The sequence below is a fragment of the Microplitis mediator genome, chromosome 10, assembly GCF_029852145.1.
Source record: "Microplitis mediator isolate UGA2020A chromosome 10, iyMicMedi2.1, whole genome shotgun sequence".
NCBI classification, from domain to species: Eukaryota; Metazoa; Arthropoda; class Insecta; order Hymenoptera; family Braconidae; genus Microplitis; species Microplitis mediator.
Genome location: NC_079978.1, coordinates 5,368,940 through 5,387,454, shown reverse-complemented (window position 1 = coordinate 5,387,454; position 18,515 = coordinate 5,368,940). Strand labels below are relative to the sequence as shown.

The 18,515-nt window shown below is 34.5% G+C and overlaps 2 protein-coding genes across 2 annotated transcripts; one reads left to right on the top strand and one right to left on the bottom strand.

The window, feature by feature from the left end:
• Window positions 1-171: 171 nt before the first annotated feature.
• Window positions 172-6,910, bottom strand: LOC130676704 (DNA-directed RNA polymerase II subunit RPB1). The gene is made up of 3 exons (XM_057483145.1): window positions 6,731-6,910; window positions 1,713-6,213; window positions 172-1,623 (listed from the first exon to the last, which is right to left on the bottom strand). The coding sequence occupies exons 1-3, from the start codon at window positions 6,806-6,808 to the stop codon at window positions 482-484; spliced, it is 5,721 nt and encodes a 1,906-aa protein (XP_057339128.1). The 5' UTR covers window positions 6,809-6,910; the 3' UTR covers window positions 172-481.
• Window positions 6,911-8,276: 1,366 nt separating this feature from the next.
• LOC130675318 (serine protease HTRA2, mitochondrial) lies at window positions 8,277-18,370 on the top strand. The gene is made up of 7 exons (XM_057480897.1): window positions 8,277-8,777; window positions 9,991-10,114; window positions 10,917-11,003; window positions 12,022-12,216; window positions 12,346-12,496; window positions 14,537-14,714; window positions 15,379-18,370. The coding sequence occupies exons 1-7, from the start codon at window positions 8,353-8,355 to the stop codon at window positions 15,539-15,541; spliced, it is 1,323 nt and encodes a 440-aa protein (XP_057336880.1). The 5' UTR covers window positions 8,277-8,352; the 3' UTR covers window positions 15,542-18,370.
• The last annotated feature ends 145 nt before the right edge of the window (window positions 18,371-18,515 follow it).

Below are 18,515 nucleotides of genomic sequence, written 5' to 3'. Positions count from 1 at the left end.
ACAAGAATATTCTTTGGATACTTTTTAAATTTACAACTACGATAACTATTTATTTAAAATGAATATAATTGTTTAGTTTTTATTTTTATATTTATCTTTATTTACAAAAAAATATATGCCAATAGAAATACATCTAAGCAATTATTCAAAATTGTAAAGATAATTGATATTTTTTTATCGTCATATAAGATCAACTACTTATATTTATAATATATTATTATAATAATAATAATTATAATAGTAATAGTAGTAATAATAATTTATATTATTGACTTATGTTTAATATGATAAGACAATACTTGAACTTATTTAATAATAAAATAAGAAAATTATATCGTAGAGTAAATAAAATAATTAATAGTAAAGGAAACTAAATAAACAGGTATCTTACATTAAAAATTGAAATTAATGAGAGCTCGAAATAAATCAAATGAGGAAACAGTGTAACAAAATATATTATCTAACTTCAATGGTATTATCTTTAGTCATCGGTCTCGTAGGCTGGCGAAGCTGGTGAATATGTTGGACTTGTCGGTGAATAACCAGGCACTGGAGGAGAATAAGTTGGGCTGGTTGGTGAGTAGCTTGGAGATGTCGGTGTGTAGGTTGGACTTGTGGGAGAATATTTTGTACTTGATGGAGAGTATTGTGGACTTGAGGGTGAATAAGTGGGACTGGTGGGCGAATAGTTCGGACTACTGGGCGAATATCTTGTGCTCCCGCCAGCGGTGTGTTGAGGTGAGCTCGGTGAGTATGAGGGACTCGTCGGGGAGTAAGTTGGGCTGGTGGGTGAGTACGTTGGACTCGTTGGTGTGTATTGAGGTGAGGTGCCAGCAAATGATGGTGATGTTGGCGAGTAACTTGGACTCGTTGGGGAATATTTTGGACTGCTGGGTGAATAGCTCGGACTGGCTGGTGAATATTGTGGTGAGCTTGGTGAATATGAGGGACTTGTTGGTGAATAAGAACGTGATTGAGGTGTGTAATTGGGCGAGCTTGGTGAATATGATGGACTGGTTGGTGAATAACTTGGTCCCGCTGGAGAATAGCCTGGACTTGTTGGAGAATAGCTGGGACTCGTTGGCGAATACCCAGGACTTGTTGGAGAATAGCTGGGGCTTGTTGGAGAATAGCTGTGACTTGTAGGTGAATAACTTGGTGAGGTAGGAGAATAACTGGGAGATGTGGGAGAGTAGCTGGGACTTGTCGGAGAATAACTCGGACTGGTTGGTGAATAGCTTGGAGATGTGGGTGAATAACTGGGACTGGTTGGTGAGTAGCTTGGACTTGCTGGAGAATAGCCTGGGCTTGTTGGAGAATAGCTGGGAGACGTTGGTGAATAATTTGGACTAGTCGGCGAGTACGTCGGACTAGTTGGAGAGTAGTTAGGACTCGACGGAGTCATACTTGGAGACGTTGGTAAATATGCCGGTGAAGTTGGTGAGTAACTGGGCGATGCACCGCCTGCTGGTGACATTGGGTAAGGACTCATACTTGGACCTGGACTTCCAGGACTGCCAGGTTGTGGTGAGTACGCCGAGTACGCTGGTGATAAACCTGATGCGTCCGAAGCACCAGATGGTGAGAAGCAAGCTCCTCCAGGTGTCATACCACTTCCTAAAGCTGCAAATAAAAAATAATTAGTCGTCAAATATTGAATAATTTTTTTGAAAGTAAGTATATATTATTTATAATAAATGATTGATTCTTACCCGGAGACATGGCAGATGCACCGTAGCCAGGAGTGGCTCCCATTTGGTTCCAAGGAGTCATCTGTGGACTCATACTCGGCGTAGCAGCGCTTCCAAAGAACATGCCAGCTCCACCCATGACACTCGCACCCACAACCGACGGAATTTCAATACCCTGCTTACATTTTTCAGCGTCGAGCAGTAAATCAAAGCATCCTGTACCAATACGTGGTAATTGTCCCATAATAATGTTCTCTGACACACCTCTCATTGGGTCGACCTCAGCATGAGAAGCTGCATCGAGCAGTACATCAACAGTTTCCTCAAATGAACATCTCATAAGCGCACCAGTGTCCTGTCTGTTGATACCGTGACGTGTAATAGCCATCAAGTGTCCTTTGGCAGTCATTACATCACAAAGCAACGCCAAGTGACGGTAGTTTACATACAGACCGTAGAATTGCAACACAGCGTTCATTTCTTTTTCAACAGATTTACGTACAGCCTCAATACCCAACACTTGGAATATTTCACAAATATCGTTCGAGAATGTCCTAACAGGATCGACATCACGCTCACTCAGTACTTTCATCAAACTCGTACCATCTGTTTCCAGCAACCACTCAGCTATGGCTTTAAATTCCCCTGTATCTGTTACAATAATACGTTTCTTGGCGTCTGTTTGGGGTAAATGCATGTATACTTTGCCAATAGCTTCAATACCTTGAAGTGTCATATCACTAAGCATATTTGCTTCGATACAACGTAAGAACATATCATCCTCCATTTTATCAACGCTCTCCTCGTCAGCATCTTGGAATTTATTGTCATCACTGTTCATTATTCTTATTCGTAAAACTAATTTCTCAGCATTGTCATCATTAAATATACAATTAAGATCATCACCAAAACCAACGTTTATTTTTTCAGCAATTTGTTCCATAGTTAATTTTTTATCAGTCATTCTCTTGCGATCCAACTCGATACGAAGTAGCCACGGTGATATTTTAGTCGGATCAAAGTCAGGCATTTCGTAGTAAACATTTACAAACTCTTGATCTTCAGCGATCACGGTATTTTGTGGATCTGGGTCATAGTAAATGGCTGTGTTGGCTGTTACCTTTCTCAAGGTCGTGTGCTCAAGACGACAAAGTACATTTTTTGCTTTCTCAGCATCTCTAGCAGCTGCGCCAGTTAAAAATACAGTTAGCGAGGGAGCTTTTGGCCGTTTACTGATGTTAATAATTTCTTTCAATCGAGGGACACCAAGAGTTACGTTCTTTGATGATACACCAGCAAAATGGAAAGTATTCAGTGTCATCTGAGTTGCAGGTTCACCAAGTGATTGAGCAGCCAGTGCACCGACCATTTCACCGGGTGACACTTGAGCTTGTTGGAACCGTGTTTCTATTTCTCCAATCAACCATTCAAAGGCCTCACTTGACAATCGGAATTCTTCGGACACGCATTTTGTGCACAGAGTTGAACGTACAAGACAACGGAAAAGCAACGTAGCATTTTCGTTGGCTTGTTTGCTCAAACGATCTTCACCAGCTACAATAATGCACTTCTCCAGTAAGTCTTTGACACCTTGAATAACTCTCATAGGACTGAGATCAGTGGGCGCTCGTTTGTTGATATGGAAAATTTTCTGTACGTTCCAGATCATTCTCTGTAGATTACAAGGTAATACAACTTTTGACTCACCGCTGGGGAAAATTTCACGTAGATTAGCACGATCCCTGGACAATTGATCCCATTCACGTTCAAGCTCAGAGATAACTTCTCCAGACCCCATCATTTCTCTTACAATATCCTCAGAAAATATTCGTCTGAGATATCTTTCATTGCTGGGATCAAATTTAAACTTTTTCTCAAATGCTTTGTTACTCAATTTAATCGTCGGTAGATTCTGGAACTCAACTGTCTCTCCACACAAACCATCTTCTCCGTAACGCAACTGGATCAATTGACCGACAGAATTTCTTACTGTGCCGTCGTAGTGTACCATTACAGACTCCATAGCCTTTATCAAACGACGTTGAATGTATCCAGTCTCAGCAGTTTTTACAGCAGTATCGATAAGACCTTCACGACCTCCCATAGCGTGGAAATAAAATTCCGAAGGAGTAAGACCAGCAAGATATGAGTTCTCAACGAAGCCTCGAGACTCGGGACCGTAATCGTCTTTTATGAAATGCGGCAGAGTACGTTTTCGGAAACCAAATGGAATACGTTTACCCTCGACGTTCTGTTGACCTACACAAGCAATAACCTGAGAAATGTTAATGTTAGATCCCTTGGATCCCGATACTACCATAGCCTTCAAGTTATTGTACTCAGTCAAGGATTTCTTAGCAGAACCTCCAGTTTTGTCACGAGCGTCGTTCAAAATTCTGTTTACCTGATTCTCGAAAGTCTGTCGCAGTGTATTACCAGGTGTCGGCTCCAGTTCCATGTTGTGGGCTTTCTGAATTACTTCTATTACATCCTCTTTGGCTTTCTTAATAGCCTTCTGGATTTCCAAATAAGTCATCGGATCGGCAATGGTGTCTCCAATACCAATCGAGTGACCTTCAAGTAATAACCAAGTGTTGATTACAGTCTGGATGTTACCATAAAATCTACCGCACACTTCGTGACCCAACTCCAACATACAAATATGAAGCAATGAACCGGCAGATGTACCCAGGGTTTTCTTACACAAAATACCCATAACTAGTTCTCCGTGTTCTACCATTACTTTGGTGTCTCCTGGAGAAATCCATTTGTACGGACCTTCATCCTCTTCATCTGGATGGGTACTGTGAGTTCGGATCATATTGACATTACCAGGAATAATAAGGGAGAATATTTGTTTACCAGTCCAGAGAGGTTTAGGTTTTAAAATACACGGCTGTGGCATTTTACCATCCCAGCTTGGTAAAAACATCAGTATATTCATCATCTGTTCTTTCTCAATAAAAACATCACGTTTAGTCATTTTTCTGACGGCCGTGAGCGTGTCCTGTACAATACCCATGACGGGTTTGTTTGCTTGTGGAGTAATAATTTGACGTGGTGTCACGTGAATATTCTCAACTTCAGCTCGTGTCTCCATAGACTGCGGAACGTGAAGATTCATTTCATCACCATCAAAATCAGCGTTGTAAGGTGACGTGCAACTTAAATTCATACGGAATGTACTCCAAGGTAAGACTTTGACACGATGGCCCATCATACTCATTTTGTGCAGAGTGGGTTGTCGGTTGAAAATAACTAAATCACCATCTCGAATGTGCCTCTCAACACGGTACCCACACTGTAAATGTAAATCTGATGGTTTTGGATGGTACCTCAAGTCAATACGCTCACCATTGTCTCGTACGATATACTTGGCACCAGGATACTGTGAATTTCCACGCTGTACTAGTTCCTGCATTTTGTCAATATTAAATGGAGTAACTATTTCCGGGAATGTTAAATTTTGAGCAATACTACGGGGTACACCGACCTGGTCAATACGTAAATTTGGATCGGGCGTGATAACAGTACGGGCTGAGAAGTCAACACGTTTACCCATAAGGTTACCACGTATACGACCTTCCTTACCTTTCAGTCTTGCTTTGATGGCTTTTAAGGGTTTACCAGACTTCTGCATAGCTTTTGGCATCCCCGGCATGTCATTGTCAACGAGAGTCGCCACGTGAAACTGCAGCATTTTAATATTCTCGGAGATTACATGTGTAGCTGCACCAGCTTGCTCATTACGCAACAACTCGTTATTGGCCTTGATGATGTCAGCCAACTTGTGAGTTAAATCGTCTTGGTTTTTAGCAGACCCGTACATGATGACAGCCGGTCTTACTGACAGTGGAGGAACTGGTAAGACTGTGACTATCATCCAATCGGGTCTTGCGAATTTTGGATCCATTCCAAGTATAAATGACTCCTCGTCAACGATGTGCTTGAGAATTTCCCAAGCACGTTCGGCTGTTAAAACAATTTTTTTTTCCTGCGAATCTTCGTTGACGTGCTTCCACTCGGCACTTATGTCTAGTCCAGTTCTACGTAACGTTGGTTGGTATCTACCACATCCACCGTGCCCTTGTTTGCTTCCAGGTGGTGGTGCTTCGATACCATCTTTGTTGATATCCATTTCATCTCCTCCTTCACAAATATTTTTACTTTTACACAAATCGTAGACGAACGTAAGCCTCTTACGAGGCTGGCCTTTACTTTTCATGACAATCTCCTTGATTTTGGGATTGTGAGGATTTACAAGTAATTTTGAACAGTAGAAACATACACACCGTAATATTTTAATTGTTTTAGTGATAAATCCAACATGAAATACCGGCTTAGCTAGATCAATGTGTCCAAAATGACCAGCACACTCTGTCATGTTACCAGCGCAAGTTTGACATCGTGAATTCCTGTCGATGACACCCTGCCGCGGGTCCATAAGACCACCGAGTTTTGGGCGGCCTCCTTCCATCGTTTCAGGAAATTTGATGCCACCCTCGGTGACAGACATACGGCGCTAAAATTAATAATCGATAAATAAATAAATTGATTACAATTATTTTCAAAAAATTTTCATAATATTTTACAAAAAAAATTATCATTTACTGAGAACTTTCTTTGAAAATGACGCAATTGCTAAACTTACTCGCGCAACATTTTTTCCGCGAAAAATTTCAATTTCACTGGCACTTTAAAAATGCAGCGATAAAAATTTTATTAAAAAAAAAAAAAAAATTATTTAAAATAACTACAACAAAAAAAAACTAATTTCCACTTTTACAGATTTATTTATTTTTAAAAACTGATATTATTATGAATAAAATTATAAGTAATTTGTTTTTTATTTTTATTAGGTAATTTTTTTTTTTTTTTCAGCAGGTAGTAAAAACATGTAAAATATATATGGAGGTATGACGATGGCGAGAAAGCGGGAAGGTTAACAAATGAGTAAGTGATTTGTGTCCGAAAACAGTAAAAATACATAAAAATAATTATCACAAATTAATAAAAAGTGTTGACAGTTAATAACTTACGATTTCATCTGGAGAAAGAATACCAAATTGCACTCTTTTAACGGTCCTTATCGGAGCTTTCGAGTCGGACGTGGCCATTTTGTTAGCAATAAGGCTTGTCTAGCCTACTGCGTCGCGACTCGGCTCGGTCTAACCGCCCGCAGTGGCGGCTACCACCAGCCCATCGTTGCGGCTGGTAGTGGTAATGCATAGGATACACACTTTACTTTACTGTTCGTACCAATACAGTCAGCCAATAACAATCTACTATCTTTTCCGTAAAATAAATACCGGAAATTTGAAGCCAGCTGCACATTCAATTGTCTTATCGGCTCAAGTATCATAAAGTATCACATTTATTTTTTGAATTACAATAAAAAATCTACGGAATAACAATAATTATAATTTTTTTAAATTATTTAAATACTAAATGGGTATTAATTGTTTGGAGTACTTGTACTTGTAATTATTCTGTTTCCCACCAAAAAAAAGAAGTTGTCGCGCACGCGCATTAAAAGTTTCGAATTCAGAATGCATTCAATGCTCTAGCTCTAACTCTAGCCAAGTGTTGTCATATAGCGAGACCTAGAGCTAAGGCATTTCCAAATGCACCCTAATTAATATAATTATTGACACAAATAATTTTTAATAAAATTATTAAATTTCAATTTTGAAATTTCGCGCCAAGCTGGCGCTACTGCGCGTCACTGTAGTCGACGTTAAAATTTTTGCTAGAGTGGGGGTGGTCGAATGAATCGCAAAGTCGATTGCTTTGTATCAACTGACGGTTCGATAGCGACAGTCAGTATCATCGACAACGGCAGTAGTAGTCCAGATCCGTCTTTGTTCTTTACGTTTGAATTAAAACACAGTATTGCAGTGGCGTCGTGTAAAATTGTGCAGTGATTGTAAAATTTATTTCTTATTAATTTAAATTGTACAAAGTATTTGTGGTTTAGTTGAGTGTTCAGTGCTAGTGTAAAGTGTAGAGTGTTCAGTGCTAGTGTAAAGTGTTGAGTGTTTAGTGTTAATGTAAAGTGTTGCTGATGGTTGATCCTGATAACTTCCAAGTTCCTGAGCAAAATCAACTGGCATCGTCTGGTGGGAAATAGCAGTTAAGTGACGTTTTTTTTAGCTGCAATACACTTGGAGCAATTTAAATTAAATCTCCAAGTGCATTAGGATACCCTTCTGCATATTATTTCCCCACCAAGGTTTGTTCAAACACTCAAGTGTTTTTTTTTAAATATTTTAAATATTTCTATCACATTCTGTCACCATTTCATTTTGACTTTCGATTCTTAATTTTTTCTCTAATTTCTAAGAATTTATTTTTCGAAAATTAAAATTTACCGCTCAAATCATGAGATTAATAAATTATTAATAAAAATAAAAAATATCGAGTATATTTTTTAGTCTGGGTGCATTCGGAAATAGTCCGCCTAAATAACTTAGATGGCGCCAAAACACAAGTTCGATTTAAAAAGGAATGTCTATTTACCTGAATCCGATGTAAATTTGTGTTGCCATTTGTAAGTACAGTTCAATTGTTGATAATTGCACGCACACACCACACATGATAAAAAGTAGACTAGTTGATAAAAAATAATAATCAGTAGCGCGCGTTATATGTAAATAAAAGTATGGCTCTCTCCTTACATAAATTATTATTTAACTCAACTAAAAAAAGTAAACTGCCTTATTTAAATTTTTTTAAACAAATCACTTCCCAGAATTATTTAGTGACCCAGCGGACAAAAAAACAATACCACAATAATGACAATAATTACAAAAAAACGTCAACGTTGACGCGTGATTTCAATTTAACCTATGCAATGTCAATTGGTGCACTAGGTTTCGCGTACGGTTTTTACAAGTGGAGTGACAGTGACAGTAATTTTAAAAAATATTTAAATTATTTTTCTAATATATTAATACCTAAAATTCATGCCAAGACTTCTGGTACTTCAGACGTCAATGATAACAGAAATAAATACAATTTCATTGCTGATGTTGTGCAAATATCAGCGCCCTCAGTTGTGTATATAGAAATTAAAGATCAAAAGAGGTAAGTTTAAATATTTGCTAACTACATTTAGAATTAATTATTGCATTGATTGATAAACTATTTATTTTGTAAGTAATCAAGTATACAAATATAAAAACCCCGTGGAGTTTTAAAAATTACGAATAAAATATGAGTGTGAATGTAGCAGACATCGGACAATTTTTAAATTATTAATAAATAGAGTAAATAATTGATGAAATAAAATTTTTAAAAATGTGGATTTAACAAATTTAAAAATTAATAAGTGCATTTTTTATAAATATTGTTTTTTAAATTATTTACTCTATTTATTTATAATTTTAAATTTGTCTGATGTCTGCTACATTCACACTCGTAATAAAATATGAGTGAGAATGTAACAGACATGAGACAATTTATAAATTTCAAATAAATAAATTAAAATAATGAAATTGAAAAAAATGCGCGTATTGATTTTCCGTTGATCTAAAGACGCATTTTTGAATTTTTATTCTTCTTACATTTCATTTATTTATTCAAAAATTTAAAAATTTCCCACCTAATAGTTACACTCACACTCACACTCAAGTTAACCGGTGTCTAATAATTTTTGGATTTTTAATAAACGATAAATTATAAAAAAAATAGTATATTACACACCTAGTATATTTACTTCCCGAGGAGTGTATACTATTTTTCTCCTCGACGGAGGCGGGAAGCGGCAACTTCGTTTTGCACAGCGGGACGAAAGTTGACGCTTTCCGCCCGGAGGTGAGAAAATAGTATTTTACACACCTAGGGAAGTAAAGTAAGAAATGTCTCAGATCACATGTAATTGTTGGCCGAGGCGAAGCCGAGGTCAACAAACATGTGATCTGAGGCTTTCTTATTTACTTCCCGAGGAGTGTATACTATTTTTCTCCCCGACGGAGGCGGAAAGCGGCAACTTCGTTTTGCACAGCGGGACGAAAGTTGCACTTTCCGCCCGGAGGTGAGAAAAAAATATTTCAAAAAATTGCACCAGTAGTTTTTTTAATTTTCTACAAGTGCATATTTTTAACTTTTAATTTTCCTAATTGATTTGGTGAAATAAAATTCCGGAAATTTTTAATTGTCTTCTAACTTTAAAATCATGAATAAAATGACAGAGTAATTGATTAAAAACCAGTATATTTATTAATTAATGTATTGAAAGTTTTTGTACTATCAAAAGAATTGGATAGTAATTAGAGAAAATAATTAATTGAAAAAAAAGACTTGATTTTTTTACAGGACATCCAGCGACAACGAGCAACGGATCGGGATTTATTGTCAGTGACGATGGTCTGATACTTACAAATGCTCATGTTGTTATCAATAAGCCAAGTACACTGGTTAAAGTAACTATCGACAAATATATATACATAAATATGTAATTTTTTAAAAATAATTAAGTATCGGTGATATGCATAATTTTGCTAATTATAAACTAATTAGCAAACTTATAATAAGTTTAAAGTTTCATTTAAGAGTATTAGGAACTGAGTAAATATTTCAGTGACCCAATTTATCAGTTTATATTTATGATAATTTAAAGTTATTGGTAAATATCATAAAAGGAATAATAAATAAATAGTAAAACTTAAATATTAATATCTCGGCAAAATAATATAAAAATGACAAAGTTTTAAAAATGAATTTAAATATATGACGTTGGCTTATTTTCCGTAATTAAAATATCAAAGATAGATTGGAAGTTAGTCCTTGTTTTCAATTGACCTTGTTCTAATTATTGATCTTTTTTAAAAATATCTTTTTAATCTTCAATGATTCGTGTCTGTTATGCTTTTAAATAAACAAAACAAGTTTTTCGCTAGTAACTCAAAATTCTTATTGATTTTTTTTTTAATTATTCACAATAACATTTATTTAATTATATCGTGCATTGTAAAGTACTTGTATAAATACTCTGTCAAGTACTTTATTCAACAGTAATTAATTATTACCTCGGATTAATTTATTCAGAAGCTAAAAATTTTAAATTAGTCAATTGTCCATTTGTGAGTTTTTAAAAATGTTAAGGGGTTAAATCTCTAGAGCTGGTTCTCTCGTGAGGGCATTTAACTTCTTTATTTTTTAAATTATAAAATATGAAATTAAAAAAAAAAGAAAAAGTTTGTGAAACTTTTTTTTATACTGTAGGTCAGACTTCAAGATGGATCAACTTATACAGGACAAGTTGAAGATATTGATCTTCATAGTGATTTAGCAACAGTTCGAATTAATAAGGTACTTGTATGATGATAACAATAAAAATTCCATGATACTGAATGTAGCTGACGTATAATGATTTTTGGATTTTTTTCAAAATGATAAATTATAAACAAAAAATATTTTAAATAGTTGCACCTATAGTTATTTTAATTTTCTACATGTGCATATTTTTAGATTTTTTTTTTGTAATTAAGGACATTCTCAGACAGTGCCCTCTACTTTCTAAAAATATTCAATGACCTTCGACTCACTGATAACCGTATTGAAATTTTATTAATTAATTAAAACAAAACTAAAGCAATAATTGAAAACACGACAACTTACTCACAATTTCGCCGAGATATAGATTAAAAAAAAAAAAATTACTTACAGTTGTTATCAATTGGAAGCTAAACAAAATTCGATAAGTAAATTTTAGTCTACAAAATTTGAAATTTCGAATTATAAAATTGACATGAAGATTTTACTGAAATCTACACGGGGAAAAGTATCTAATAAATTTTACTCGTTAATTGTGAGTAAAACTGGGCCTGCATGAATAATTACTCGTCCTTTTCTAGATAGTATTCAATTATGGGGTAAAAAAACCCAATTTCGAATAATTTTTATATAAAAAAGAACAAAAAATAAAACAGAACGAATCTGTTTTTATTCTTTCCGGATTTATTTTGTTTTCGACCCAGGCTTACTTTAAATTGCAGGGTAAATTTTATCGAAAAATTCTCTCCGTGTATTTACTAAATTTAGTTTTACTCCCAATTGATAACAACTGTAAGTATATCTCGTTAATTTTCGATTAGTGCTTTAATTTTTTTTGTTTAATTGATAAATTTATTACGGTTATGGAAGTTCAGGGTCATTGAATATTTATAAAAAGTAGGGGGTATTGTCGGAGAATGCCTTTAATGAGTTGAAAAAAGAATTCGAAAATTGTTGATTGTCTGCTTAAGTCAGGATCTTAAAATTACGCGTTAAGTTAACTCTCGAATGAAACAAGTAATTAAAAAAAAAAAATAAAAATAATTAAATTCAGAAAAATTTACCAGTGATGAAACTCGGGAGTTCATCAGATATACGACCTGGTGAATTTGTCGTAGCAATAGGTTCACCACTAGCACTTAGTAATACCATTACCAGTGGGATTGTTAGCAGTGCAAATAGACAGAGTGAAGAACTGGGTTTGCATCATAAACACATGGGATACATTCAAACTGACGCTGCAATTACTGTGAGTATTGCGATGAAAATTCACGGTTAAAAAAACGTTAACAATTCTGCACAATTGTACGGAATAGAAAAAAAAATAGAGTAACGGTAAAAAATCTAAAAAATAAAAAAATATTTATACTTTAAATAGTTTGGGAATTCTGGTGGTCCACTAGTAAACTTGGATGGCGAGGCAATTGGTATAAATGCAATGAAAGTCACTGCTGGTATTTCATTTGCGATACCAATCGATTATGCAAAAGAGTTTTTAAAAAAAGCTCAAGCTCGACGGCATAGCCGAGGTAATGATATTTAAGCGACATATTGTATAAATATATAAAGGGAGCGGATGGCAAAATTGGCCATTTAAGAAAGAATCGTCAATAGTCTTTTTTTTTAAACTTGAAAAAAAATTTTAAATTAATTGTTTTTACTTTATTTTGTTTGCCAAGCGAAATGAGCCTCCATCGAAAATATCAAACTTTTTAAATCTGTTCTTAAGATTAAATTTACTTTTCTTATTCCGTGATGAAAATAATCCGGATACAGAATTGTGTACTGAATAACGTTGTTTTAAAAAATATATTTTACGATCCCAGATTTATTATTTGGAATGGTTACGCGACCGAAGATCCGAAGACAATAGATCCGTCCATCGTATTAGGGTTATTACGCCGTATTTTTTGAAGCAATTGATGATATGCCGTATTCGGAAGTATAGCCCAAACTTTATTTTTATGTGTAGAGACGTTACCCGAGCGAAATTGTTGGCGACGGAGCCGAATAAGCCTAAATTTTTTATGTTTAACTCAGATACACACAACACGTGTTCAAAATTCATCAACCTATCAATTAATTGTTTAATTAATTAACAAATTATTCACGAAATTTTACACTAAATATGCCACTAATTCACCAATAACAATCTTTAACGAATGAATTCGTTAGACACCGAACAATGTTAGGTTTCATCCCAGATGTGATGGTGGAATCGTCAGTGAGGCACCTCCATCACATCCTGCCTCAGACCTAACACTGAAGTAGCCACAAAATTATAAATGGGTTGGACCTAACACGCCACCGTCCATCGTACGGTATAAATAAAATTAATTATTAAGTATTTTAATTTTAATTTAGCTATTGATAATTGATCAATTAGCAGCGCCATCTATGTGCACGTATTCCAACATAATCGCATCTATTCGTCCGTATCGCCAACTCAGACAAATTGCGGATCTAATGTCGCGGATCTGGTGTCCTCGGATCTCCGATCGCGCCACCTTTGGAATCGTTTAAATTTTTAATCAATTAAGGTAAGAGGATCCTTGCCCAATCAGGGAACTATTACCCGACCAGAGAATCAGTACCCGATCAGGCACGTATTTGTATTTACTAAATTTTACTAAATATAGATATACAAATACATGGAGTGATCGAGTACTAGTTCCCTGATCAGGTACTAGGTCTTTTACCTTATTTGAATAAAAATTAATTTTTTATTTAGCTAAAGATCAGAACGTTTTTCGCGCAACGGAAATGAAAAAATTTCATATAATTTGACTGCTTAAAGTTGACTTTGGGGGTGGCTGAAATTTTCGGCTGACATATGAGCACCTATGCGAAGCATTTCAGAAATTTAGATCCAGTAGATTTTTTATTTATCAGTTTGTTTTTTTATTTTCGTTCCGCAGAAAACCTTCTGATCTTCAGGTGCAAATTTTTTCAAATTTCGGGTGATCCAAATCGACACATGACGTCCGGTTACAGTCCTCAATACCCTGTTTTTAATAACCATCACAATAAAAACGTCGAAAATAACCTGATACAAAAATAACTCCATACAAAAATAACCAGACACAATAATATCCTTGTAATTAATATCTAAGTACAAAAATAACCAGATACAATAATAACCTGGTAATAGACACTTATTGCTACCATTTCATATCAATTTTTTTCATTCATTTATTCATAGAATTATGTCAAATCGATTGGATATTAATGTATGCAGATATTGTTAACTAGATATTTTAGTATATAGTTTTTATTTTTATGGTTATTTTTGTATTTAGTAATTTTTGTATCAGGTTATTTTTGTCATTGGATATTTTAGCATGGTTATTTTTGTATGGGAATTTTTTTTTGATATTTTGAGCGGATACCATGACGTCCATGTGTCTTTATGTAGTTTTTTCAAAAATTTCTACTGACAGAAAATTAAGGGAGTTTATTTTGCCTTTCCATTCCCCTATATTAATTCTATATTATGTAATGTTATATTATAGACGATAAGTGTGGGGTGACAATGAAAAACTATTAGTTATTATTGATGTCATTTACAGACAATGTTGGAGCTAAAAATAATGTCGAACAAGGTAAACGGCGTTATGTGGGCATCACTATGCTTACTCTTACGCCTGATATACTGTTTGAATTACAACAACGCAATAATAATATACCAATTAATGTAAGACACGGTGTACTTGTGTGGAAAGTCATACTGGGTTCACCTGCATACAAGTAATTATAAAAACTACCAACAATATATATATATATATTATACATGCTTTTATAATAATTATACAACGAGTGTAATTTGAACCGTAGTAAAATTATCTGCGCATAACTTTTTCCACAATTTTTTACTACCATTACTGTTATTAATTTTTAAAATAGTCGTTTTATTTGAGCTTCTATATACAACTTAAAAAAAAGTTCTGAATTTAAATCCAGAAATTATATTTTTTTTTCTTCGTTTACTACGGATTGAAATAAAAATCAATATATCTTCTATAGCTTCAATTAAAAAAAAAATTGCTTGTAATTTTTTTCAGTTTTTAAATTACGCTGTTGTATTATTATTATATTCTAGTGGATAGTACTTGAAATAGATTGAACAGCTTTAAATTACACGAGAATCAATATATTATTCATCGTAATATCATGAATTTCGTAATAATTTGTTAGCTCTCAATTTCCCTACTTGATTGATAACGTAAAAGTACAAACGTTTGCTGTAAAGAGAATATTTATTTAATCACCGGGATGCATGCTTCCATTTTCCGGTCATAAAATCATTAAATACAACGATAGTCAACATTTTTAAAATATCGATCTGTTGATTTTATTTATTAACTTTTTTTTTTCTTTTACAAACAACTTTTGACGTATGGTAAATTTACAGCGGAGGTCTACGAGCTGGAGACATCCTGACACACGTAAACGACGAGCCAGTGGTCGAAGTTGCCAATATCTACAAAGCTCTTGAAAAACCCGGTTCTTTGATCATGACCGTTTTGAGAAACGGCGAGACACTCAAGTTAAGAGTAGAACCTGAAGATGTTTAAAATTATTACCCAGCGTATTTTATATTTCATCCAAACACGTTGTGTCAAGAAGAGAGTCATTAAAAATGTTTGCAATAAAAAATAAAAATCATACATGCGTCTATGCTTATATTTATAGACATAGACATAGAGATAGAGATGGAGATAAAGATAAAGATAGAGTTTTCCTACGTACACAACTTTTTTTTCGCAAATATAACCGGAAAGACGATAAATGTACTGGTGGATTGAGGGTAGAAAATACAGTGGGTGTGGTCTCAATATTAACTACACACATACTCTTTTCGTTGGTATATTTGTTGTGTTGGCGATCCGCCGTTTTACGACACACACCAGCAAACTTTGCCATACCCTTCGTTAGTAGTTAATATTTACATACGTGGGAATACACTATTTAAACAAAATATTTGAATCGTTCATGCGCACATTTTGTCTCATATTTAAACATATTTCCTTTTTAATATTATTATTTTTTTCTCTTTTTTTATACTCTGGAAAAAAATATAGGTGAGTACCACCCACACATTTAAAATGTTTTATATTCCACCATGAATTTAATATCCACGTGAATGAAAATCTCCGGATGCTATATCCACTTGAACAACTTTCGAAGAGCCACTACTACACACCGGTATCATCAAACAATTCATTAAACTTTATCGGGTACTAACAAATAGATGACGCAACAAACGAAACGAATGAAAAGTAGTGAAATGAATGGACGTCAATAAATTTCCTATACGTGTATATACATTTGAAAACGATCCCTCTATATATGTATGCATACATATATAGATGAGGTAAATTATTTCATTTTGTTATCATCATTTCGCAGTAAAAATAAATAATCGGTAGACTTATTTTGACTAGTGGTCAGTTGATGTGGTTTATATACAAACCCAAGTTATCCTTGTTCCTGTTGACCGTTTGGTTTTTTCGGTGTTTCGTCGTTGGGAACAAGGGTGGTCGAGTACACTAGGGTTTAAAGTAAATATTTTCATTGTATAATTTTATTATTTCTGTTACATCGGAAATCAAGTACTTGATGAGCAAACAAAATTATCGGGCATGAAACCCAATACTATTGGTAATAAAATACTAAAATAATTATAAATAAAATAAATATATGATACAATAAAAATAAATAATTTAAAAAAAATACAAATTCCACGGAGGTGGCAATGAACTCTGGTGTTGCGGTGAGTAAAGATTAGATCGACTAGGTTTATAGTAGCTTGTTGTCGGGAACTATATCCCAAAAGGTATGTATATGTTAACGTTGAGTATTTTCCTATGGAATGTTCACGCTCTCACGCGCGATCTTCATAGCTCCATATAAATACTCCACGCGGATACCTTGCATAAAACGACTTGGCGTGCACTCTTGTTCCAGCAAAACTCGTTCCCTTTTATTCTCTTTTTATTATTTTTTACATTTAAACCTGAGGAATAGAACGTTACGTGGCTTTGCGCGAGTAATGCGTGGGCGGAACAGATGCCCCTTGTAGAAGAGGACGGGCGAAAGGGCTACACTGCGGTTCGACTTGGAAAATTATACAAGCTCTCCAGTAACTATCTGTCTATCTATTTATTGCTCACTATACTCTCGTAATATGTGTACCCCAGCTATTATCATTATTTATTTATTCATTTGCTTATTAATGCTTTCATCAATTATTATTTACAGCAAAAGCTTTTGCGTTTAATTTATCGTATTTTAATCAAATCAAATTAAATTAAATTTTTTTTTTCATTGATTTGCGTCGGAAAAATTTATCAGTCAATTAAATTATAGAAGCAATCTACGCACGCACGTATATTTATTCATAACTGATCGGAAATTTGAATGGGATGATTAAAAATAAATTGCTGGATATTTAAATTGTATAACAAGTATTAGTGATTAAATAAAATATGTGGTATGAATTTTGTTAATTAAAATTAAATTATTTGTTGTTATTATTGATAACGGATTTGAATATTTAGTAATTTATTGATAAGCATTGTGCGTAGGAATACGGTGTTAATAAATTAGTAAATGTTGATAGATAAGGACGTAACAGTATAGGCAGTTTAGATAGTAATATTTCGAGATGGAGAGGAGAATAATGGATCATATGTGGGCTATCTTCTGTATTTGACATGCATAATATCTCTCCGAAGGTTTCGAGTACATTTTAGTGCCAATGTCAAATCCAACGCAGGGCACCTACGTGATCTATTGTTCCATCATGGATTGCTTGACGTGAGTAATGTCAATGGAATTACTACTCTACGTGCCTACGGATGCCGATGGGTTAAGCGCATCGGGTTTACATTTACGATACATAACTGATTACGATTATTTATTTATTGACGCATTAAATTTAAATTTTTACGCCGTCAAATTCGCAATAAATATATGAATTAGTTATAAATTTATGCAAAGATTATTTTGTGAGAATAAATGATGTATAAATAAAAATAGTGTTGAGAAGCCGGACTAATGGTATAAAGGCTGACAAATGTAATAAAAGAAGAAAGATAGATAGAGAAGAGGATTTAAAATATGAAATATATGTGTGTTAAAATAAAAATTATTGGTAATATAAAAATACCGGCTACAACTGCGAGTACGATGCCGAGGCTGAGGATGAGGATGAGGGTGAAGAGAACGACAAGGATGATGACGACGCGGCAGCTCGTGCTGAAAGCAATAAACTATGATTTATCGAGGTGAAAATCGAATCCCGGGTGATTTGTAGTCACGGAGTTGGCAGTAGGGAGGATTCCATAGGGCCCGCTGGTGGTATCCTATCGGTTAAACTGCTGCCCTGAGGACAGTCGAATAAAATAAGCAAAAAGTAAAATAACGTGTATTATCATCTCTCTTTACTTTCTGTATCTACATTCGTACCAAGTCTATGTATGCATACATCTATGTACATATATTGTATGTAATGTGAGGCCCGCGCACGAGCCCGCGCATCCGGGC